This window comes from Notolepis coatsorum, assembly GCF_963971535.1.
Source record: "Notolepis coatsorum genome assembly, chromosome: 9".
NCBI lineage: Eukaryota > Metazoa > Chordata > Actinopteri > Aulopiformes > Paralepididae > Notolepis > Notolepis coatsorum.
Window position 1 is genome coordinate 62,943,537 of NC_140173.1, and position 26,194 is coordinate 62,969,730.

General features: G+C 46.3%; 1 protein-coding gene across 1 annotated transcript in view; it reads right to left on the bottom strand.

Annotated features, from left to right (window-relative positions):
• prkn (parkin RBR E3 ubiquitin protein ligase) overlaps window positions 1-26,194 on the bottom strand; it is a gene marked incomplete at its 5' end in the record, with an annotated part of 340,196 nt that overhangs the window by 227,965 nt on the left and 86,037 nt on the right. The window contains one exon of the mRNA XM_084321889.1: window positions 13,086-13,222. Within this exon, the coding sequence (XP_084178015.1) occupies window positions 13,086-13,222 (137 nt within the window). The remainder of the gene's footprint in view (window positions 1-13,085; window positions 13,223-26,194) is intronic.

The following is a 26,194-nucleotide window of genomic DNA, read 5'->3' on the forward strand; positions in this document are numbered from 1 at the left end:
AGATATCGGTCGAAACCCACCTGAGCCCTGGCCCCAACATGAGACAACCATAATGGTAAAAATAGCCATTATAGCCAAAATAATAACTCCACCTCAACCTGCAGCCATCTATTTCCGAATCTGCGCTTCAACGTCGCATTGTTATAGCCCAAAAGGGTATAGGAAAATTCAAAACAAAATTAAATTAAAGCATCCCAGCCGATAGTCTAAGGCAGGATTGGGTCACAGGTTAATTGTGCAAAATTGTGTGAACAATGTCAATTAAACAATGACAAAAAAAAGGAAGGGAAAAAAAAGGGTTATGGTCAAAGTGCACCCCTTTAGCTGTCCCTCTGATCAGGCACAACGGCTGAAATGACATAACCTATGTAAGAATAGAATTAAACACATTCATTAATTAATCCGGGGATGGTAATAGGCAACACCTGACACCACCTGTTATCATACATTGTTTCAATAAAGATATCGGTCGGAGCAGTTAGTCCAAGGTAGGATCGAATCACAGTTAAATTGCTCATTCAAATGCCATTAAAACAGCGACAATAATTATTATATAATTACTCAGCATCAACCCTGTAACCATCTACCTTGGAGTCTGCATATTAATGTCGCAACGTTATAGTATAAATGGATCACGGAAAATTCAAAACAAAATTAAGGCAATTCAGCAGTTAGTCCAAGGTAGAATCGGCTAGCGCGTAAGCTAGTGATGAATCTGGATAGCACGTTAGCCTATTATGTACATTGTTCAGCTAGCTCGTTAGCTTCCAAAGAGACGATACACAAGTACGACCATGCGGTCAGCTTTAGCAAGTAACAGAAGTCATTGGGAAGCCCCGCTAGTTGGATGGGCATTGGGCAGTTAGCATGTCTGGGCATGACAGCAAGCATTTGTGAATAGTCGGCCTAATCAATGTATATAGGCCCAAACCGCCAAGTCACTCACCCGCCATAGATATCAAGCAACAGACTCGGGTATCTCCGCGAGATATTCCTTCGCTTTAGCCAACGACCAAAACAAACGCTGACCACCGACCTTCTCCAACACAGATAATTTCGCGGGAGCGAATAACGTGGGCCTCAGGCCTAGTTTCCATAGCTTAGTCAGGACCACTTTGTATTCGCCTCTCTGTGCTTGAACCTCCGGTGTAAAGTCTTCGAAAATGGCCACTTTGTGATCGCCAAGCCTCAGATTACCCCTTCTGGTACGAGCCGACCGCATGATGAGTTCCCTCTGCTGGAGTCTGTTCAGCTTGACTATGATGGGCCTCGGCTCTTTGTTCACGCCGGGAGAAAACCTGCCCGCTCTGTAGGCCGATTCACAGATAGGAGGCGAAGGGAGGACGTCCGTCCCTAGTATTTTCTGCAGCAGTTCGGGCACGGTCTCAGAGAGACGGCCTTCACCGCTGGTCTCCGGTACTCCAACAATCCTGACGTTGTGGCGTCTATCCCGGGACTGCATCTCCTCCATTGCCGACTGTAGTTTGTTGACTTCAGCCTGCCTAGCCAGCAGGGCGGATTCGAGACCCGCCATCTTCTCGCACTGTAATGATACCTCCGTCGTTAGCATGGCTAGTTCGTTAGCATTAGCCGAGGAGACAGCGTGCATCGTCTCCATCTTGTCTGTCAGCGGTACTACCGCCAGCCGTATTTCTTCTGATATCTCACGACGGAGGCTGACACAAAAATCCGCCAACACTTTCTTCTGTGCCTCAGCGATGCGTGTCTCAGAGTCTGCGTGTAGCTTGGTCATAACCAAGAGCACAGCTTCGCTTAACTCCCCGACAACGGGCGACGGTGCGGCCAGGCCCGGCGGTGATGGTTTGCTGGTTGGGGCAGTCATGGCTCTGGTTTCCACCCCCGTCATCGTAGAAAGTCGAAAAAAGTCGATGAATGTATACTAAACACGACGACCTAGCAAACAGATAAAAAACAAATAAAAATAAAATAAAGACTAATGGGGAGAAACGTATATTCAGCACGGTAGAAGGGAGCTCATGTGAAACACGTCTACTCCATGATCGCTCAGCTCCGCCCCCCCAAAATAGTGAGGTCATTTAAGCCTATAAATATAGGACCAGTACAGTTAGTTGGGAGGCCAGAACAGATGCACCCACCCAACCCAGGGGGTCTGATTCTGAGCCTCCACCCCTCCACAGACTGCTATTTGCCGTTACGTGAGTAAAACTGTATATGAAATAATCACTGTTTGTGATAACTAGCCTATCTTAGACCAGGTTTTATCATGTGGTGGCAGAGTACTATAGTCTATTTCATTTGATAAACATGACTACTGTTCTGAAGGGCCAGATTAACACTGAGAATCTGCGTTTATTATTTTGTATAACTTGTATATTGTTTATATATATAAGCTATATACCTTTAAGCTTCCGTTTGCATCATAGTATTATTCGCTCGCCTCATTGGGCACCGTCCTTGACATTGGAGGCGCCAGCAGACATGCCCCTCAGACAAGTTCAAAGACGTGTCCGGGCAAGTTCAGACATGCCCATAGCAGGCGCATTGATTCCGGACAGGTAATTCGGCTGCGCTCTAGAAATCAGTCTGAGTATATATATTGTAGATGGCGCAAGCAGCAGTAACCTAACGAGCAGAGAAACGAGAACACAGTAACGATTGTGCAGAACGAGTGAACATGTGAGCAGTGGAAGTAATGAGTCGGCAGTAGCAGAACAGGAGAAGCAGCCGAGCGAGATTGTAATACGTTCGGTACCGTTGTACACAGACCTACCCGCGGTGTATCGTTACGGATAGCTAGTAGCTACTTAGATACGACCATAATATTGTAGAGCCATTATTGGCGCAGTATAGTGACTTGTGTAAGCGAAGTAACGTGGAGAAGCGTATAGTTAAGACCATCGGAGTTTGGATCTAACTACTCCCTGAAGACCGTCATCGGGCTAGCTTCCAGTACAAACGAAGCTAGCTAGCTACCATCTCTGCCATCAGGCTTTGGATTAAGAGCTATTAACCCTGCCATCGGGCACTTGGATTACAAGGACTGGATCCGTACGAGACCCCCTTTTCTTCAGTGACCACATGATTATCCGACTATTCTTCAATTCCTCCGGAGCTTACAACTCCACAGGGGAAATCATCGTCTCCAGCTACCCACCATGCTTTGTCCTGTGTCGCCTTCTCTCACCCCCTGCAGAGCTCCGGTCGAGTATTCTTAACCTAGGAAATATTCATTCCCCCTGACTTTGATACTCTGACATTCTACTATTAAAAGAGCAACGTAATAATTCAGTTGTATATTGATATGACTATTAAAATACTGTAAACTTGATATCCTTGTCCCCGTGCCGTCAATTGAGTGTCTGCCATATCTATCTAACTGTACTGTCTGGCAAGTAATAATATTTAGTAGTGGTTTAATCTAAACAATCTTTAATACAGTCCGGGTTGTGTAGCCCCTCAGCTACAATTGGTCCTTCGGGCCGGAGGGTATCAGTAATAATAATCATATTAATAATAATATGGCCAGCGGTGGACACTCTCCAATCGGCTCTCCCCCACTAGAGCGCCCTAGGCGCCAGCGTCAGCCCCCCCCCCCACTTGGAGAGCTACGCTGTAGATCTACCTCCTAGCTTATCTAAAGGGATGTTAAGCAAGGATAAAATTAGTAGCTTAAGTATGCCCAACCTTATCGACCTGTCAGCCCCACCGGTAGAAACCCAAGCTGGTTTAAGTGAAACTGACTTAGCTCACAGGGGGGGACAAGCGGGACATGACTTGACTATGCCCATAGACCACCGCGCCCCCGAGATGGACCTCGGAGCGCAAGAAGATAAAGGCCGCGCCTCCGAGATGGACCTCGGAGCGCAAGAGGATAAAGAACGCGCCCCCGAGATGGACCTCGGAGCGCACCAGAGAAAAGAGCACCGCGCCCCCGAGATGGACCTCGGAGCGCGGGAGAAGATAAAGTACAGCGCCCCCGAGATGGACCTCGGAGCGCGTAAAGAGACCAGGTCACCGCCAAGCCCTGCCAACTCCAGATCACCATCATCAGCGTCATACCCAAGCGAGACCGACCAGAGGCTAGCGCAAGTCCTGATCGCCACGCTGGCAGCTTCAACCGAAAGAGACCGCCTCCAAGCGCAACAAGAAAGTGAACGCGAACATTCCAGAGTGGAAGAGAGACGTCTCCAGGCGCAACGAGAGAGTGAACGCGATGCATCTCAGACTGGAAGAGAGGCGCCTCCAGGCTCAAGAAACCATGGAGCGAGACCGCGCCAATGCACAGCGTGACGCAGCCAATGCGCAGCGCGATGCACAGCGCGACGCAGCCAATGCACAGCGCGAGGCGGAGCGAGACCGTCTACAAGCACAAATGATGGAGCAAGTGCTCCAGAGGGTGACTCCCCACTCTTCCACCCGGAACTCCCGGAGATCATCACGACACGGGTCGAGGGCACCTTCCCCTCCCCGACCAATCTACACGGGACCCAGCCTACGGGAAGAACCTGCTTACGTTGCAGAGCAGCTAACCGAGCGACTACAAAGCCTAGCGGAGGACGAGGGAGGACAGAAAGCCCACCCGCACTGACCCATCTCAGACCAGGAGGAACAGTGCAGCCCCGGTCTCAGTCCCGACACGCTGCGTTATGAACCCCCAACACGTCCCAGTGGGGAGTTCGAGCAACAGACAGCACCGAGGAATAATGCCTGGGAACCCAGCCTCTGGTTCCCACCCAGCACGAACCAACGACCCCACGCACGGGGAGACTCGCCAAGGAGGCCTCTGCCTCTCCCCCCACAGGCGTCAGTGTCACAGCCATCCATGGCATCCTACATTGGGACACCCACATTCCCAGACTTCACAAGAGAAGACCGAGCGCAGTATACCGAGCTGCGCATGTGCCTAGAGACAATTATGTCCGGAGTACAGGACGAGTCATACAAGTATGCCATCCTCCTTAAGCACCTCAAGGTAACTAGAGCGCACAACATAGCGCTAGCATACTCCAATTCACAGACTCCCTATTCTGATGCCCTAGTGGCCCTCGACGCACGTTATGGACGTACATGGGACTATGTCATTCAGGAGATACGTGAGATTGAACGTCTCCCCCCGGCTAGAGACAACCGAGCACTGGACGACCTATCCGTCAAAGTACAATCCCTGGTAGGGATGCTCGGGTCCCAACGAGAGAAGGGGATGTACGAGTTGTACGCCAACTCCAACGTGGAGCGCATATTGGAGAAGTTCCCCCCATTCCGCCAAGAACGTTTTCGGCGGCAAAGAAACTACCGTGACCCGAATGGCCCAGAACAGTCACTCCTGGACCTTGCTGACTTCCTAGCCAGGGAGGTCAGCAGCCTAAGGATTGACACCTTCGCATGGGGTGGCTCGAACATTAAAGAGGGACCGAGAAGGTTTAAAGACCAAAGCAGGCCCATCACCGTGATGCACCAGGCCGAGGCGGTGTCACGGCAGACGAGTCACAACCCCCACGCCAAGGAGAAATGGAAGATTGTCTGTCAATACTGCGACAGTGAACACTGGCTGTCACAGTGCGACGCATTCAAGAGACTGACCACAGCCGAAGTAAGTCAGTGGCTTAAAGATAACCGCCGCTGCTTCCGCTGCGCGCACGGCCACATAGCAGCAGAATGCCGCCTTAAGAAGAAGTGTGGCAAGTGTGACGGCGCTCACCTCGAAGCACTGCACGAGAGCAAACCCACCAGGAGACCAAAGTAGGCCCATCACAGTGATGTACCAGGCCGAGTCGGTGTCACCACAGAAGAGTCTTGACCCCCCCCCCCTGGTGTACTTACTGCCGCAGCGGACACTGGCAGTCACGGTGCTACGCGTACCAGGCCGAGTCGGCGCCACAACAGAAGAGTCACAACCCCCCCGCCAAAGAGGAATGGAAGATCACATGTTATTACTGCAACAGAGGACACTGGCTGGCACAGTGCGACGCATTCAAGAGACTGACCATCGCCGAAATGGATCAGTGGATTAAGGCTGACCCCCCAGACGCCACTTACCGCGAATCACTGTGCGAGGCCCCCAAGCGAAGATTAGCTCTACAAAGCGACCAGGGAACAGAAGTGCTCCACATCGACCCCGCGAATAGTGGGAGCCCCAGAGTGCTCATCAAGGTAGTACGAGTACTCCTCAGCCACGGAGACAAGGTACTCGACACCTACGCCGTCCTCGACGACGGGTCGGAGACGACACTCCTCCTCGCCTCCGCCGCGACCCAGTTGGACCTGCGGGGCTCAGAGGAGACGATGACCCTCCGTACCATTAGTCGAGACTTAAAGACAATAAAGGGTGAAAACGTCTCGTTCACCATAGCAGCGATTGATCAGCCCGAGAAGCGGTACAGCATCAACAAGGCGTTCATGAGCTACGACATAGGTTTGTCACGCTACGATTACCCCATCCCACAGCTGATGGAGAAGTACGACCACCTACGCCAACTGCCCATACCGCTCATCAGCGGAGCTACACCGACCCTACTCATTGGCTCCGACCACGCGGACCTCATTGTCCCAATCAAGGCGGCCCACATCGGACCCAAAGGATGCCCAGCCGCGGTTAAGACCCGACTGGGGTGGACGCTCCAGGGCCCCCTCTACGGACCTGCCAGCCAACCAATGTCCACACGCTGCCTTTACACCAAGGTGAGCGACACAGACAACACTCTCTTACAGCCCGTTGAGAGGCTATGGACACTAGACGCGATGCCATTCAAGACCGAACGCAAGATGGTTCGGCCCAAAGAGGACAAGTATGCCATCGCTCCACTAGATCAGAAGACTACGAGAGTCGAGGTCGACGGAGTGTTCAGATACGCAACCCCACTCTTGAAGCAGGCGAAGATGCCGGTGAGAGAACCGTGGGCCAAGGAGCAGGGCTGGGAAGACCCCATACCCGAGTACCTAGCTACCCCATGGAGAGAGTGGGAGGGTGAACTTGTCTCACTCCGCGAGGTGGCCATCCCGCGGAGTCACTTCCCCCCTACCGTGCGACTGGAGAAGTGTCAGACAGACCTGCACGTCTTCAGCGACGCCTCAGAAGTGGCGTACGGAACAGTGGCCTACCTGAGGGCTCAAAAAGAGGGAGTTCTGAACTCCACGCCCCTCAGCTACGCTCCAAGCGACGTAGCTGACATCGAACCCATCACCCCAAACCACCTCTTGATGGGGCGGCCTGACCCGGCCCTTCCTCAGACGGTGTACAGACAGGACGAGATGAACGGACGGAGGATGTGGAGACACGGCCAAGTACTGGCCGACCAGTCTTGGGCCCGCTTCCTCCTACACTACCTACCCTCCCTTCCAGCCCGTCAGAAGTGGGTTAAAGACAGGGACAACCTGACAGTGAATACCGTCGTGATGATAATAGACCAGTCACTACCCCGAGCTACGTGGCCGGCCGGCCGTGTGAGCAAAGTGATTACTGGTTCCGATGGGAAGGTCAGAGCGGCAGAAGTCATCGTCCAAGGGCGGACCTACACCAGACCAGTAGTCAAGTTGATAGAGCTGCCGAAGATCCCTGACTCCCCTGACGACGACGATAACCCACTGACTTTATAGATTGCTTCCAACTCCCCATAGCACAGTATGGAGAAGTTGACTTGACCTTAATATTAATCTGTGCCCCATTTATTTACTAATTAGGTGCGGACTAATTAGGAGGCGGCTGTTCTGAAGGGCCAGATTAACACTGAGAATCTGCGTTTATTATTTTGTATAACTTGTATATTGTTTATATATATAAGCTATATACCTTTAAGCTTCCGTTTGCATCATAGTATTATTCGCTCGCCTCATTGGGCACCGCCCTTGACATTGGAGGCGCCAGCAGACGCGCCCCTCAGACAAGTTCAAAGACGTGTCCGGGCAAGTTCAGACATGCCCATAGCAATAGCAGGCGCATTGATTCCGGACAGGTAATTCGGCTGCGCTCTAGAAATCAGTCTGAGTATATATATTGTAGATGGCGCAAGCAGCAGTAACCTAACGAGCAGAGAAACGAGAACACAGTAACGATTGTGCAGAACGAGTGAACATGTGAGCAGTGGAAGTAATGAGTCGGCAGTAGCAGAACAGGAGAAGCAGCCGAGCGAGATTGTAATACGTTCGGTACCGTTGTACACAGACCTACCCGCGGTGTATCGTTACGGATAGCTAGTAGCTACTTAGATACGACCATAATATTGTAGAGCCATTATTGGCGCAGTATAGTGACTTGTGTAAGCGAAGTAACGTGGAGAAGCGTATAGTTAAGACCATCGGAGTTTGGATCTAACTACTCCCTGAAGACCGTCATCGGGCTAGCTTTCAGTACAAACGAAGCTAGCTAGCTACCATCTCTGCCATCGGGCTTTGGATTAAGAGCTATTAACCCTGCCATCGGGCACTTGGATTACAAGGACTGGATCCGTACGAGACCCCCTTTTCTTCAGTGACCACAGGATTATCCGACTATTCTTCAATTCCTCCGGAGCTTACAATTCCACAGGGGAAATCATCGTCTCCAGCTACCCACCATGCTTTGCCCTGTATCGCCTTCTCTCACCCCCTGCAGAGCTCCGGTCGAGTATTCTTTTTTTTTTTTAAACTTTGACCAGTCAGCTGGTTCTTTTAGCGTTTATCGCTTTTTCATCGCATTCATACTTGGTCAAGTTCGACCGACAGAAGCAGGCTGAAAGGGTTCAGATGGGGGGGAAGACACTCTGGGAAAGGCACGGCTGCCGTCCGGGATTCGAACGCGCTCAGCCCCAGATCCGTGACGAGCACGGTTGTCCACGGCGCTGAAATAGCACTCGCGGTACGTGGTGAGCTACTGGAGCTCCCCCTCCGGTCAAGTATTCTTAACCTAGGAAATATTCATTCCCCCTGACTTTGATACTCTGACATTCTACTATTAAAAGAGCAACGTAATAATTCAGTTGTATATTGATATGACTATTAAAATACTGTAAACTTGATATCCTTGTCCCCGTGCCATCAATTGAGTGTCTGCCATATTTATCTAACTGTACTGTCTGGCAAGTAATAATATTTAGTAGTGGTTTAATCTAAACAATCTTTAATACAGTCCGGGTTGTGTAGCCCCTCAGCTACAACTACTATTTATGTGCAAAACTGTCTTGATGTGAAGAAGCCACTGTGAATGGGCTATTTGATTATGTAAACCTCATCAAGCCTTTTGTACAAACATGTCTTATGATGAATAATTCCTGTACGTACCTGATTGCTTATCCACCGTTGGCCGCTCGGCAAATAAATGAGTTTGGACCATAAGTTCCTCTTTTGTCTGGCTGCACAAGTTTATTCTCTACTGGCTATTTTTGGGAGTCAGATGAGGACCATGTTTCTATCACTCTCCTTCTCTCCCTCTAGTAAGAAACCTGTATGCACTGCAAATGACCTTAGATATTGTATAGAATATACGACACTCTCACTACCAGGGTTCTTACTGCCCTGATGACTCTCACTACCAGGGTTCTTACTGCACTGATGACTCTCACTACCAGGGTTCTTACTGCCCTGATGACTCTCACTACCAGGGTTCTTACTGCCCTGATGACTCTCACTACCAGGGTTCTTACTGCACTGTGTGTGTGAGAGAGAGAGAGAGAGAGATTGTGGGGCGAATTCACAAAGGGATTGCGTGGCTTTTTCTGACACTAAGCCGGCGCAAATAGCTCGGAAACACAGTTTGCTATTCACAGAGGAGGCGCAACGGGTGAAATTAGGTGGTAACTGCGTTCCATCAGCATTGTGTCTGGTGCAATTAGCGCATATTTAAATGAGGAAATATGGGCGGAACATGTTCCCCTTTCCATGCAAATGAGCCTCGTCCAAAAACACTCCCAATTCACAACGGCCGGCGCAAATTGCACCACACAGTTAAAGTGACGCTCCTAACGTCTTCAGAGATCTGGTGGTAAGTACAGTAAGCGCATCTATAAATGGGCATCATTGCCAGCGTCACAGGTAATAATAATAATAATAATAATGCAGGACCTGCTCAGAGGTCTTTAATTGGCATGCAATTATCCTCAACACACACACACACCGGAACACACACGCATGCATTGTCTCTGTAGGATCGCCGATGCGATTCGTCTCTGCGATTAACCCATCCCGACCCATTCCCCAACACAGACGCGAAATTGAGGAGACAAAGCAGGAGTTTGTTTTTACGTTGTCGGCTTCCCCAATGCCGTGGGCGCTGCTGACTGCACTCACGTTCCAATTGTGTGTGTGGTGTCAGAGACCCCCCCTAAGTCCCATTAAGCTGGTGTCAGTGGTGGCTGTGGGGCCAGCAGGGTGGGCAGGGGGCTGGCAGGACAACACTGTTTGTGGGAAGAAATGTGAGATACCATCTCCCTCTCTGGAGCCTGAGAGCAGAGACTATCCATCACTGACACGGCTCCACACACCCACACACACAAACCACACACACACACCCACACCCACACCCACACACACACATGAAATGTTTATTTATGTCCACATGAACAGAATGTAACCCTGGTAATATTAACTAACCCTGGTAATATTAACCCAGTGGTTATCCTGTTAATATAAACCAAGTTGTTGTCTTATATAAATATATGTTATTATTTTGTATTTTGCATATCTTATTTACCTATGGGTAATATGTTCTACATATACCATTATTTCATGTATGGGTAATATGTAGAACTCCTGTCTATGTGAACTGGGAACTGTGGCTTGGCCAATGATGGGACTGGGTTTAACCAGGTGTGGTGATTGAGCTATCGAGCCCCAGAAAGAGAGAGTGAGGGTGAGAGAAGCAGGTGGAAGAGTGTGCAAATGTTTGACAGACCATTGCTAAGTTGTATCCAGTATAGTGTTATCAAGTGTTCTGGCCTAGGACACACGCTGAACATTATATGTGACGTCGGGGAATTGTGCATGTTAGATAGGCATGCCCAATCAATTGCTCCACATCGGACTGGGTGTTGAGGCTAGCTGGCTAAGCTAGGTAAACAGTAGCAGGCCCCGGATAGCTAACCCGGAAACCCACTACAATAGAGAGAACAGGATAAGCGGTCTGTGCTACCAGGGCCTGTACAGACTTCGAGAACAGGATAAGCGGTCTGTGCTACCAGGGCCTGTACAGACTTCGGGAACCAGATAGCAGTCTGTGCTACCAAGCCCTGTACAGACTTCCTCTGGCAGCGTGGGAGGCGCACCAGGACTGCACATTGCATCGCACTCGATCTCCACTTTCTCCTTTCCCCCCACCTGAACACTGACTCCGGACCGTGAGTACTTTGGCTCGTTAGAGCTGAAGATTAAATGGGATTGTGAGTTTCCGATCAATCAGGCCTGCAACGGGGGGTTTTGTTTGTTTGTTTTTGTTTATTAGATGCCGGCTTAGGTATATTAGTATATTGTATTAATGTACAGGATATTTCATTTGTAATTAGCTGTATCATTAATGCCATTTTGGATATAGGTTTTCATTTATATTTCCTTTTTTGATATTGAGCACATGGTGCCTTTGAGTTTGAACCTAAGTACAGAGTAATAGCTCTGTTATTTTGTTTTCCTTTTTTGATATTGAGCACATGGTGCCTTTGAGTTTGAACCTGAGTACAGAGTAATAGCTCTGTTATTTTGTTTTCCTTTTTTGATATTGAGCACACGGTGCCTTTGAGAGACAATACTCTATTTATTAACTAACATTTTCTTTATTCGGTAATGTGTATATATACACACGGTGTATGTAATATATAACACTATATGTTCAATACAGATTATTTTATTTAAAGTTAAGTGTCTGGCTTGATCATTTCTATTTTCAAATGTATTGATGTTATATCCCAAACAGATATTCGTATATTTGTATTATTAGATTAGTAAGAGCTAGGTGTTACGAACCTAGGGCCCTGCCCTCTAAGTCAACTGGGGTAAAAGGGGCTACAAGAAGTACAAGGAGGCCTCATACAATCATAAACAATGCGAGTGCAGTCAGAAAATTATGAAAGAACAGTCGGGTACAAGGTGCATGGACAGCAGAATCATGGGAAAAGGTAACAACGTCTCCTCCAAATTGAGCGGCTTCCTATAATTGCTGATACTGAGCAGTACCTGGCTAATAGCCCCTTTCGTGACTTTCGGTTTGCAAGCCTGGGGCTTTTGTGACCGCAGTCACTTATTTATACGGGGCGATCATCCAGGAATCAAACAACCAAGCGTGATCGCGGGGCTCGGGGTGGGTCAAAAATATATCAGATCTGAATTTCAAAGATACCCAGCGTACAATATGGGTTTAACACAGCTTCACGATGGGTTCTGGAAGCTCGGAGTTGCTCATAAACATTTTAAATAATTTTTATAAAACGAGTGTACTCACAGAGCGAACCTTGGCAAAATGGCTGGTGCGTCCGGCAATCACTGCGCTCCCTATCGGTCCCTGTTGGTCATTACCTATAGGCCATTACAGGGTAGAATCTGCTGAGCGTGTCTCCTGTGTATTGTTGTAATGACCAACAGGGACCGATAGGGAGCGCAGTGATTGCCGGACGCACCAGCCATTTTGCCAAGGTTCGCTCTGTGAGTACACTCGTTTTATAAAAATGATTTAAAATGTTTATGAGCAACTCAGAGCTTCCAGAACCCATCGTGAAGCTGTGTTAAACCCATATTGTACGCTGGGTATCTTTGAAATTCAGATCTGATATATTTTTGACCCACCCCGAGCCCCGCGATCACGCTTGGTTGTTTGATTCCTGGATGATCGCCCCGTATAAATAAGTGACTGCGGTCACAAAAGCCCCAGGCTTGCAAACCGAAAGTCACGAAAGGGGCTACCTGGCTAACTGCTTGGCCTTCCTTTTGGGGAGACCGGCTATTTGTAGGCCCCTCACAACCAACTTGTGCACATGCCCTAGGCTGCCAAAGATAAAAACTAGGAGTTTACATCTGTAGCCTAGCTGTGAGATGGTCTGCTGTAGCTGTTGGTATTTCATCTGTGAACACCCACTGACTCAGGAGCCCCCCCCCCCTTCTCTTTTCTCTCGCTCACACTCACACACAAACACACACAGCGAGAGGCTCACCGGCGCAGGGCAGGGAGTAGCCGAGTCTTGGGTGGTGGATGAACTGGCGGTCGTTGAGGCGAGTCACACAGTACATATGGAAGCAGTCCAGGCAGATGACATGACGCTCTGCACACTGAGACACCAGGACTGGACTCCTGCAGACAGCACAGACAAACCACCCTGAGTAATTACAATTGAAGAGTCCAGTAAGTTAATTTGAAATAGTATGAATAAATAGTCAAATTATTACTTTAGTTGCAGTTTCTCTTGGTCTGGTTATGTTTCACATTACTAGAATTTTTTTTATTCACTAGTTAGGCGATTTTTATTAATTATGTGATGTCCTACTGTCCACTGTCCACTCCTGAGTTATTACTGTAGGTGTGAAAGATATTATTAGATAAACGTACTCAGTCTGTGGATCCGGTTAATAAGGAGTTATTAGGTGATGTCCTACTGTATGCTGTCCTGAGTTATTAGGTGATAATAATAATAATAATAATAATAGATTAAATTTGTACCGCACTTTATATGTGAAAATCTCAAAGTGCTACAAAGGTAAAAAGTTAAATGAATAAAAACAATTCAAATTAATAAAACAACCTATGGAAATGGAAGAAACATACAGCCTAAAATCTAAAAAAGAAAGAAAGAAAAGTGAAAAGAAAAGTAAAAGAATAATTCAGGCAAATGCCTTGTTAAAAAGAAATGTTTTTAGGCCCATTTTAAAAACCTCAACCGACTGTGGTGCTCTCAGAAGGTCGGGGAGGGCATTCCACAGCCGAGGAGCAGCTGAGCAGAAGGCCCGGTCGCCCATGGTGCGAAGGTGTGTCCTGTGTATAGGTTGGAGTGTGTGTGTGTGTCCAGAGTGGAGGGAGCAGGTGGAGACGGGGGAGCGATGAGTTCCTTTAGATAGGAGGGGGTGTTGCTGTGGATGCACTGATGGGTGAGGAGGGAGACCTTGTATTCAATCCTGGAGGAGACAGGGAGCCAGTGTAGAGAATGGAGTATGGGTGGGATGTGATCATATTTCTGCACTCTCATCAGGATCCTAGCAGCACAGTTCTGGATGTATTGCAGCTTCTGGATGCTCTTGCTAGGAACCCCAATGAGCAGTGCGTTGCAGTAGTCAAGCCTTGAGGAGACAAAGGCGTGAACGAGCTTTTCCGCCTCTGGCAGGGTGAGTGTGGGACGGAGTCTGGCTATGTTTCTGAGGTGGAAGAATGAGGTTTTGCACAGGTGCTTAATGTCTACTGTCCACTCCTGAGTTATTAGGTGATGTCCTACTGTCCACTTCTGAGTTATTAGGTGATGTCCTACTGTCTACTGTCCACTCCTGAGTTATTAGGTGATGTCCTACTGTCCACTTCTGAGTTATTAGGTGATGTCCTACTGTCTACTCTCCACTCCTGAGTTATTAGGTGATGTCCTACTGTCTACTGTCCACTCCTGAGTTATTAGGTGATGTCCTACCGTCCACTCCTGAGTTATTAGGTGATGTCCTACCGTCCACTCCTGAGTTATTAGGTGATGTCCTACGGTCTACTGTCCACTTCTGAGTTATTAGGTGATGTCCTACTGTCTACTGTCCACTCCTGAGTTATTAGGTGATGTCCTACTGTCTACTGTCCACTCCTGAGTTATTAGGTGATGTTCTACTGTCCACTCCTGAGTTATTAGGTGATGTCCTACTGTCTAATCCACTCCTGAGTTATGCGTACAAGGTAGCCTATGTGTTTAGTATCCCAGTATGAACTTAGTAAAACTGAATAATATCATTGTGATGATAGAGAATGTCAACAAAACTGTCCAATGTCATTTCAAACCTTTATTTAAACTTAAAAGGCAACTGAGGTTTCCCTCATTTACAGTCACAAGTGTTCATACAGAAATAAGCAAAACAAATAATCACACATCATATAAAATCACAACAATAAGATCAGAATGAAAATCACAATGAGAATCAGTTCAGAATAAGAATCAGAATAAGAATCAAATCACAATGAGAATCAGATCAGAATGAGAATCAGATCAGAATCAGATCAAAATGAGAATGAGAGTAAGAATGAGAATCAGACCAGAATCAGAATCAGAATCAAAATCAGAATCAGAATGAAATGTCTCTATTTGCTGGTTTGGTTGAAGTAAAACACGTCCTAAAAGAGCTCCTGATTGGACAGCAGTAACCTTTATGATATAAACTCAAATTAAATAAGATATCAATATAGAAATCATCAAGTATAAATCGAACAGCTTGGTTTCTTCCTTGTGACTGGTAAATTACGAGCTCCTAGTTAGAGACCTCTGGTACATGACCAGGTTAAAGTCACAATAAAATAGTTCCCTGATACGTTCTCCTGTATCAGGGGGGGTTGTGAGGATTGGTTCTTTCCCCACCACAGGCTTCTTAAGGTACTGTGTTGATTGGTCCGTTCCCCGCCACACGCTCCGTTCCTTTAAGGTACTGTGAGGATTCTGTGATGATTGGTCCGTTGCCGAACGCACACTTCTAAGTCAAGTATCAATTACCATCACGCACCTGATGTGTGTTCTAATCAGCGCCCCAGAGGCTTCATATACTCTGACCTTCTGTCATTCGATGCCGGGTCGTTTTGAGTACTACTGTTCTGGAATACAACTGCATATACCTGCCTTTCCCTGTCGCTGTTCCTGTCTTCTTTCTCTCCAGGACCTTTTTTGTGGAGAACCGCTGTGGAGAACCTGGTTCCCCGTTTGGAGCTGCGCCTCGTTATCTGCCCGCTTTACGCGTTGCGCTCTGGTGAGTTTTTGGAAACAGTCCTTTTGGATTATCAGTTTTTTGTGTGTTTGGTGAACACTGAAGAAATACCGTTTTTGTTTTGTACTGGACTCAGCTAATTTGTGTGTTAGGATAACACTGAATAATTCCGTTTTGTTTCGCACTGGACTCAGCCAATTTTGTGTGTTAGAATAACACTGAAGAATACCGTGTTGTTTTTCACTGGACTCAGCTAACTTGTGTGTGGTACACCGAAGATCAAGTCACTTGGGATTAATACTGGACTCAGTCACCTCTCTGCCTCTGTGTGTTCGTTGGGCTGTTTCTGATTTCTCTCTCTCTCCGTTTTCCACCGTGAGTGAAAGCTGGGAGTATCTGCAGAGCCGCTACAACGTCACATGCCAATTCCTCACCACTATCTACTGGGAGTATCTGCAGAGCCGCTACATCGTCACATGCCAGATCCCTGTTTGTTTGATTACTGTACCTCATCCATCTTGTCCCTGGCTGTCCCTGAGCAACGACCGGAGTGTTGAATGTCCCGTGACTAAGACGGGGAGGACGTGACCCTCTTTGCGCCGCCCCTGTGCCTCAAATAGATCCGCTATCAACTCTATCTTTAATCTTTCAAAATGTTCAGTTGCTATCGCTATTAGCTCTATCTTTAATCTTTCAAAATGTACAGTTGCTATTGCATGCACTCATCTGTGTTTCACTACACACATGAGTGCATGCTTACCAACTGTCCGTCTGCAACACTACTATCACCAACATCTAAGAAGGGAGATCCCACCTTGAATGGCCCTTCTAAGGTTTCTCTCCTCCACACTGCCTGTGGAGCTTTTTTCCCTATTGTTAGGTTTTAGTGAGTTTTTCCTTACCTTCGCGTGGGGTATGTCTGGGAGTGCTTGCATTCTTTCATTTATTTGCATTCATCTAAAAATGTTTGGACCTTATGGTGTTCTTGTTCTGTTCTTGACTTATTGTTATGTTTTCTTCTTGACTTGTTTAAAGAAGACCTGTACGGCCCATGGGGACATTAACGTGTGTTGTCGGGCCCTATAAATAAATTTGATTTGATTTGATTTGTGACTCTGTAAATAAATACGCCCTAGCTTTTGGCTAACTCTGAACTTCCTGTCTGTGCCGTTGCGTTTGAGGTCGGTTACAAACCATAGGTTCCAGATTGGCCCAATGCTAAACAATGGGGGGAAAAAATTGTATCCACTTTTTCTCCTTATTTTTCTCCCATCCCAATTTCGCCTCGCCAATTCTCCCTTCAATTCTCCCCTCCCCTGTTTCGAACGTTGCTAGACCATGCCTCCCACTGGTCAGCTGCAGTGAGGACCAAGCCTTGCATCACGTGTCCCCTCCGGTACACGAGGAGGCAGCTGTCACATCTTTTCACCTGAACAGCGCAATCTCTCAGGGGCGAGGAGTAACGCGTGGGAGGCTCACGCTGCCCCCGATACTTCCTGATTCTGCTGTACAGGCGCACCAACCGACCTGTAGGAGTCCCTGTCCACAACGTCCAATCCCCACCCACCGGCTTTCCCACCCTCTAACAAGCCAAGCCGGTAGCAACGCCGAGAGCTGGGCTCGATACCAGCATATCCTGCATTAGTGGCGAGCGCCTTGCCCACTGCGCCACTCAGCCACCCCCAATGGGAAACATTTTGATGTAAAATAATGGTCTATAGAGAAAACACAGCATGACAACATCATCGCAGGTGGAACTTCATTGGTAAGCAGGCTGTTGGCAGGTATCTGTGGTCAGCAGGTCTCTCTGGGCAGCAGGGCTGGCCTTGACTCTAAATGCTGCCTATTTCTGTGCAGGGTGAAATGACCCTGTCCAGGTGCATTCGTTTGTCTGATCTCCTGTCAAGCCTCGATGGTCTCTTCACATGTGTATCTATGTACAAAGGGCTGTGTCATTGCATGCAGCCTGTAATTCCAGCCCTTCAACCCATAAGCACATGCAAATTACCGCCCGAACGGAGCATTTCAGGAGGGGGGGGGGGGGGGGGGGGGGGGCTTTATACCTGTGTGCTTTGCATGTCAAAACGGGGCCTCAATGTGGGGTTTCCGTAGGTCAAACACACACATACGTATGTAAGGGATCATGCCAGATGAGCCGTACATTAACATATTTTCACGGAGGACAGCCGAGTCTATTAAGATATGGTAATGTCCAGCTCCCATTTATACCATGGCGGACGACCGAAGATAACAAATAAAGTGAAAATAAGGAAAATGTATTCATGTTTCCATGTGTTTTGCATTCAATATTAACACTTTGGTTGCCTAAGGTTAAATTAATGATATACCATAGATTGCCAGCGCTATTTGTCTATGGAGAAAGTCCCCTTCTTTGCAGGGCTATAACTTTTTAAATTCTATTGCTACATTGCCATTATTAGGGCCCATTCAAAGTCCTATATGTATTGTTCATTGTGTAGCAACGTTAAACTTTTTCATTCACATATTCATAGTAAAGTATTGTCTAATGTATAAGTATGTTTTCATCTCTTTCTGCAGCTTTCTCCAGAACGTGATATATAGCCCCAAATGCATTATATTGATGATGAAATACAGTTTGATGGCAATCAGCGCGATATAAAAAAGTCCAACTAGACGTACTTCTAGAAGTTACTACACGTCATCTGATGTTGACCGGATGGGCGAGGGGGCGTTTATAATTCCGTGGGCAGCGTTATACCAATCATCTAATGTGGGTCAAATGTTGATAATATCAGTTATTATCGAAGACGGTAACGTTACACGCTGAAACTCACCCCAGTCTCCGCGCGCCGTTGGGCGATCATCGTCGAGTAGAAATTTTATCATTATGGGATATATTATTACCCGGTCCATCTCCAGCTTGTATAATGGTATATACGTCCAAATCATGTTGTTTATCGAGTTATTGGCAATCGATCGCTATGTAGTGTGACGAGCTAGAGTCACGGGACATGTACCGAGTGGCCGGAAGCAATACGGACGTCTAGCAAAACCTCTACTGCGCTTCCTGTTAAGCGGTTGCGCCGATCGGCCACCAGATGGCGCTCCTGAACCGCCAGAGAGCTCAGTGGGTCCTGCTGGTGGATCTCAGGCCAGCGGAGGGACATTATGAATCCGATCGCAGATTTTTGAAATATTGATATAAGGACGCTGTACAGCGTCCCCCGGCAACTTTAGCATGGCCAGCAAAGACGTGAGAAGACGTGTCCCGGCACCCAAAGTGTTAACACTTGGCAATCTTGAATAATAACTGGAACTAGTATATTATTTGTTTTTTAAGTAACTAAAAAGTTACTTTTCACAGTAACGCATTACTTTTTGGTGTAAGTAATCAGTAAAGTAACTGAGTTACTTTTTAAATGAAGTAACTAGTAATGGTAACTAGTTACTATTTTTCAGTAACTAGCACAACACTGTTAATGACGGATGGTAGCTTCAATACACCGAGCTAACTTGACAAAGTGTTTAATGATAGTATTGAATGTCAGCTATTGTATGCTAGACACCATAATGATCCTAACACAGAGTCACATAGTACAGTGAAGTCTGTAAAGAAAGGAGGAATAAAATGCTGTCGGAGAGGATTCGTGTTTCAAGAAAGCAACATTTTTATTTTGTGAAAGGTCACACATATATATATATATTAGGGATGTCCGATATATCGGCCGATATCGGCATTAAAATGTGATATCGGAAAATATCGGTATCGGTTTTCAAAAAAAAAATTTGATTTTTTTTTTTTACATTTCTATAACCTTTATTTACCCAGGCAAGCAAGTAAGAACAAATTCTGATTTTATTTATTGTCAAAAGTATGCATAATGTTGTGTTAATTCCACAACAAGAGATATGTAATGTTAATTACCTGAAATTATTCCATTTTGGGGGGGGGGGGGGGGGGAACCCTGCATATATCGGTATCGGTTGGTATCGGAAATTAAGAGTTGGACAATATCGGTATATCGGTATCCGTAAAAAAGCCAATATCGAGCATCCCTAATATATATATATTTTTTTTGTATCCACTTTTTCTCCCATTTTTCTATATTTTCTCCCATCCCAATTTCGTATCATCCAATTCAACCCTCCCCTGTCACGAACGCTGTTTCTTGCCTCCCACAAGCCGGCTGCAATGTGGACTAAGTCATACATAGCACAAGTCCCCTCCGGTACTTGAGGTAACAGCAGTCGCATCTTTTCACCTGCGCAGCTCGATCTCTCAGTGGCGAGGAGTAACGCGTGGGAGGCTCACGCTGCCCCCGACACTTCCTGATTCTACTGCGCAGGCGCACCAACCGACCTGTAGGAGTCGCTGTCCACAACGCCCGATCCCCACCCATCAGTTTCCCACCCCCTAATACGGCCAATGTGTATTAGTATGAACGACCAGCTAAACTGAAAGCAATGTGGAGCGCTGGGCTCGAACAGGCGAGCCCAGCGTCCATGCATTCGTGGCGAGCGCCTTGCCCACTACGCCACGTAGCCGCCCCCCTAATATATATATATATATATATATATATATATACTGTACACTCTGTGTGGTGTCAAATCAGTCAATCACTCCCCACTCACACTGGGGAATTGGGATACGGATGATGGGAGAGCACACACAAAAATGTGCCACCAAATGTGACAGTGTTTAATTATAGTAGTGGATTCAATACACCAAGCTAACTTGACACAGTGTTTAATGACAGCTCCACACCCACCTAGAGAACAACTCCATTTTTGAACCCTTGCAATCAGCCTTCCGAAAACACCACAGCACAGAATGTTGTTAAAGAATGTTGTCACCAACGATATCCTGCAAAATTCAGATTCTGGTTTTCTCTCCATACTCATCCTCCTCGACCTCAGCGCTGCTTTTGACACCATTGATCACAACATCCTACTCTCCCGTTTAGAACACACAGTTGGCATCACAGGCTCAGCTCTCCACCTATTTCACTCCTATCTATCAGACAGACAGCAGTTCACTACCATGGACAGTCATACCTCAACTTCTTTCCCTGTTACATCTGGTGTCCCCCAAGGATCAGTCCTTGGTCCCATACTCTTCTCCCTCTATGTTACCCCTCTGCCACACGACACGAGCGAGCGTGATTGCGAAAGTGATTAAAATGTATTCGTTTCAATCAGACTATCCTGACCTGCCGCGAGCGACAGCGAACTGAGCGGCGATGTCGTTCCCCCCTCAAATATTCGCTCGCTGTGTCTCTAGTTGAGCGATTACGCGGCCGAGTCCCGCCCCTAAACACTTTTTATTGGTCGAGAATCGCAGGCCGCTTTGCCCCCTGTGCTTCCAGGTAACACACACACTCGGACACGCGCTGCATCATATCAAGACAGTGTTGTGCGCAATTTCGTCTCCAGTTCGCTCGCTCGCTGCCTGTCAGGAACCGGTGTTACTCATTGGCTCAACATCTAAATCCCTCCATAAACTTAAACTAATTCAGAACACCTCAGCCCGCATCATCCGCTGCCCCAAATTCTCCCACATCACACCTGTCCTCTCCTCACTTCACTGGCTCCCTGTCAAGTATAGGATTGACTTTAAGATCTGTCTCCTCACTTACAAAGCCCTCCACTCCCTAGCACCTGATTACATCTACAGCCTTCTTACACACTACACTCCCTCCCGCTCACTCCGCTCATCCAACTTAGCCCTTCTGAGCACACCACACTACCGCCTTAAATCCACAGAAAACAAATCATTCTCCTCCGCTGCTCCCCGACTCTGGAATCAACTCCCATTACACATCAAAGCCCCATCTGTAGAAACATTTAAGTCCCACCTCAAAACCCACCTGTTCAATCTTGCATACCCTCACTCCTGACCCCCCAACCCCTGCATCACTTACATTTTCACATCTGTACACACCTATATTTTAGTATTATTTATAAAAAAAAAATCTCCGTCTCTAAGTTGTCTCCCTCTCTCTGTATTATCCCCACTATGTTGTCATTGTGAAAGTCCATGTACTGTGTTTGTCCCTGTACTGTGTTTGTCTGTAATGTATGCTATAATGCCATGTATGTAAAGCTCTTTGAGATTCCTAATGTAAGGCGCTATATAAAATAAATGTATTATTATTATTATTATTATTATTATTAGTAGTGGATTAACAGTGTTTAATGATAGTAGTGGATTCCTGGGACAAAATCTCCATTCGATCATATTGTTGTCACTTCTAACATTAGTCACTTGGTAGTAGATGACATGAGCAGGATGTTTAAAAAAATTTGTTTATTTAAACGGATCCTCATTAGCTGATGCCTTAGTGGCAGCTAGTCTTCCTGGGGTCCAACAACATATAGACAATATAACATACACCTATAGAACATAAGAAAAGCATATATCACAAAGAAAATCAATCATAGAATAGAGTAAAACATGTATCATAGAAAAAAAAGAAATGTAAAACAGGAGATGAAAAGAAAAAATAGATAAAATCCAGTTATACCAAAATAAAACAATTTATCAGGGTGTCCATGTATTCCAGCTGTGCTGAAGACAAAATTGTATTGTGTGTGTGAGTGTAAATAGTGTTTAAGATTTATTTTAAAACTAGCCTTTTCTTTGATGTTCCGAACATCGCTGGGAAGACAGTTCCAGGACACTATCGCCCTATAAAATACCGCTCTTTTCATAAAATTTGACTTAGGTAGAGGTAAATTAATCAATCCACCTCTTGCCCCTCTGGTGGAATGTGTGTGAGTACTTGCACTGTACACAATGCAATTATAAAATAACTTAGGAGTTTGAGTTTGAGTAACTCTATGAAAATATGTAATTAAGCTAGCAGATAATCTTACCTTAACACTGAGCCATGAGAGACGTGCATGCATGTCAACTACACTAGCCCTAGGTGAGCAGCCTAGGACCAGTCTAGCTGCCTTGTTTTGAGCTACTTGTAGTTTTCTGAGTAGACCATTGGATGTAGATGACCATACTACAGAGCGGTAGTCTAAATGACATAAAACCATAGAGCACATAACTTGTTGCCACCATCGTTGCGTCTCTGTGCGTCGGTGCTATTTGCGGGTATTTAAATGAGGTAATATGGGTGGAAAATGTGCCCCTTTCTATGCAAATGAGCCTCATTGCTAAAACACTCCAATTCACAAAGATTGCACAGTTAAAGTGACACTATTTACGTCTTCAGTGAATTGGTGGTAAATAAGTGCATTAGTGGCCAGCGTCTCCGGCGATCCGTTGGGTTAGGTAATAATTAGTGCTGTGAAAATTACTTAAAAGAAAATAATAATTTAAAACAATGAATAAAGTGTGCATGAAATTAAATAATAGGGGAAAGAAAACGTTAGGAACTTGTTACATTCACCCACACAAGGGCTGAGGACTCACACCCCCACCCCCTCTCTCTCTAACACACACTCTCCCAGCTCTCTTTCTATCTTGCCTCTCTCTCTCTCTCGCTCTCTCTCTCGCTCTCGCTCTCTCTCTCTCTCTCTCTCTCTCTCTCTCTCTCTCTCTCTCTCTCTCTCTCTCTTTCTAAAAAGTTAATCGTGAGTAAAAAAAAATAGTGGCATTAATAGAATTTTCTCCTCTTTTTCTATTTTTCTCCCATCCCAATTCTGCTGTGCCAATTCTCCCCTCCCCTGTCTTGAACGTTGCTCGCATATGCCCCCCACTGGCCGGTTGTAGGGAGGATAGAAGCCTTGCATCACGTGTCCCCTCCGATATACGAGGAGGCAGCCTGTCACATCTTTTCACCTGCCAGCGCGGACTCTCATTGGCGAGGTGTAACGTGTGGGAGGCTCACACTACCCCCGCCATTTCCTGCCTCTGCTGTGCAGGCATCACCAACCGACCTGTAGGAGTCGCTGTCCACAACGTCCAGATTACCACCCATTGACTTCCACCTGCTAACTCTGCCAATTGAGTTAGTATGACCACTGGCCCAAGCCGGAAGCAACGCAGACAGCCGGAGTCGAACCCGGTGTCTCTTGCGTTGGTGACGAGTGCAATGTCAGTTGCGCCACCCAGCCGCCCTAATAAACGTTTAATTTATAGCATTTCGTCAGGTCCATGAGGAGTAGACGCTGGAAACACGGTCAATGAAAAGTTTACTCTGCAGTATATGAGAATGCGGGTTCTATTATCTTAATTAAACATTAAATACAACTTGATTTTTCACTCTAAAAATATTCCTAAATCTGAAATTATTTTCACTGGCACACAGAGCCCAACTTCGACCGAAATATTCAGCACCATGGACAGGTCTGCTCAAACAAATTTATTTTGGGATGGTGCCATCTGGGTGGGCAAATTCGAGATGTGATTATTTTTTATTCCTATACATCAGCGTTTCCCAAACTTTTGGGTCGCGGACCCGTTTTTATTGGGTCGCCAGAGTAAAATGCATAACACAGGGCTCGAAATCCCTCCTCCTCCCCCGTCCCCGAGCGTCCCTTTTCTGTACATTCGCTAGTTTGTACACTCGTGCCTTGTGAGTTGACAGTGACCATTCTAACCAATCAAACGTGAGCTTGATGGCTTGTTTACCGACGTCACATCCGCTATCTTTCTGTCCCGACGTTAACTGCTATAACGAGTAGCTAAGTTACGTTTAGGGGTGGGAATCACCAGTTTCATCATGATACGATACGATATCGATTCTTTGGACAACGATACGATATTTGCCGATATCACAAAGTCTCTCACGATACAATACGATACGATTAGATTCAGGTGCCTGCGATCGATATGAGATGATATCATATGCCCATTTAACACAATCAGTAACATTTAGATCAACAAAAAAAAGGTAATGAAAATATCATTTGACATTTGTATTTTTGAGCTCTTCCAGACATTTAAAGGAAAATCAATCTATTGTTTTTAATACAAATAGACCTCCTGTTCACTGTAAAGTGCCACGTTTTTATATATTGAGCTTTAAACTTTAAGCTAAATTTTTTGGAACTCAAAACTCACAACCTCCCTCTCCCAAACCGTTCCTACAACAATTTGTTGATGTTGCATGATCATGTATAGGCCTACATTTATTATGTATTATATTGTTTATGTTTAAATAACATTTAAACATCAAACTCCTCTGACCTCATCTGGTCTTTCCAAAGACGCGCGCACACACACACACACAGAAAGGGAGAATGCTATGCTGTAACATCTACACACACGGAGCTACTGCTGTTGTTCTTGGGCGGATATGAGACTCGCCACAGGATTTTCAAAATAAGAGTATCGATATGAATCGATCTTATTACATCGCATCGATTCGATTGTTGATAATTACATCGATGTATCGATCTGGATCGATGTATCGTCCCACCCCTAGTTACGTTAGCTTCATAACGTTAACCGGGTTACAAATATGTGTAACTATGGAAGGAGTAAGCCGACCGCTAAAAATAAAACCCACTGCGGCAGCGAGAGCGGGACCACAGAATAAAATTAAGTTTCGAGAGGAGTGATAGTTTGGAGATAGCAGTGTTTCAAGAGCTGGCTGGCTACAGTATGATGCTGGGCTGTTATGAGTTGTTCCGTGTGCCGCAAGTATGTCGAAAAGAAAAACAAACAACACGTTTGTCATCTGTAGTAAATCAATGAAGCTGGAATCCATTCGTGACCATGAACAGAGCCATTGTCAGTCACATTGGCTGCACGTCTGTGTTCCGGATTCAATCGGAGCCTCTCTCAAGTACTTTCTAACAACCTGCCCACTGTACCAAGATATCAGAGACATACTTCCCATGAATTGCAAACACCCAAAGAGAGTTTGAAAACATGACAAATAACGGAAAACTCCCATACCTACTGGGTGGAGTACAGCAATGTGCAACTGTACAGAAAAGGACATCCAATGGAATACAACCACCATAATCATAGTCAATCATGCAAGCAGGCCCAGACTGGCCATCGGGAGCACCGGGAGTTTTCCCGGTGGCCTGGCCTGCACAGATAAAAAAAAATAAAAAAATTATATTAAAAAATTATATATTATAATTTTTTTTTATTTAATTTTTTTTTGTCAGGCCATTGTTTCTAGTTGTGGCGGCGCGATAGTTAGATAACCTAGGTGGGTGGGGAAGAACCAGGATTTCACTGTCTGCGACAGAGTTGGAGAACTATCTCTCTGACTCTCTCTCTCGCGGCTCACACACACACAAATGGAGCCGTGCTGCCGCTTGTGATTGGTGGAGGCGGGACCAGGCGATACAACTGATTGACAGCGGAGGCGGCGAATGGAATGGCAGATGGCACTCTGCAGAATAACAGCCAGGCAGTGAGCCAGGTAGTGAGGGACTCGGGAGAGATACAGTAGAGCGAAAGTCAATTAACGTTGATGTCAAGATGGACAGT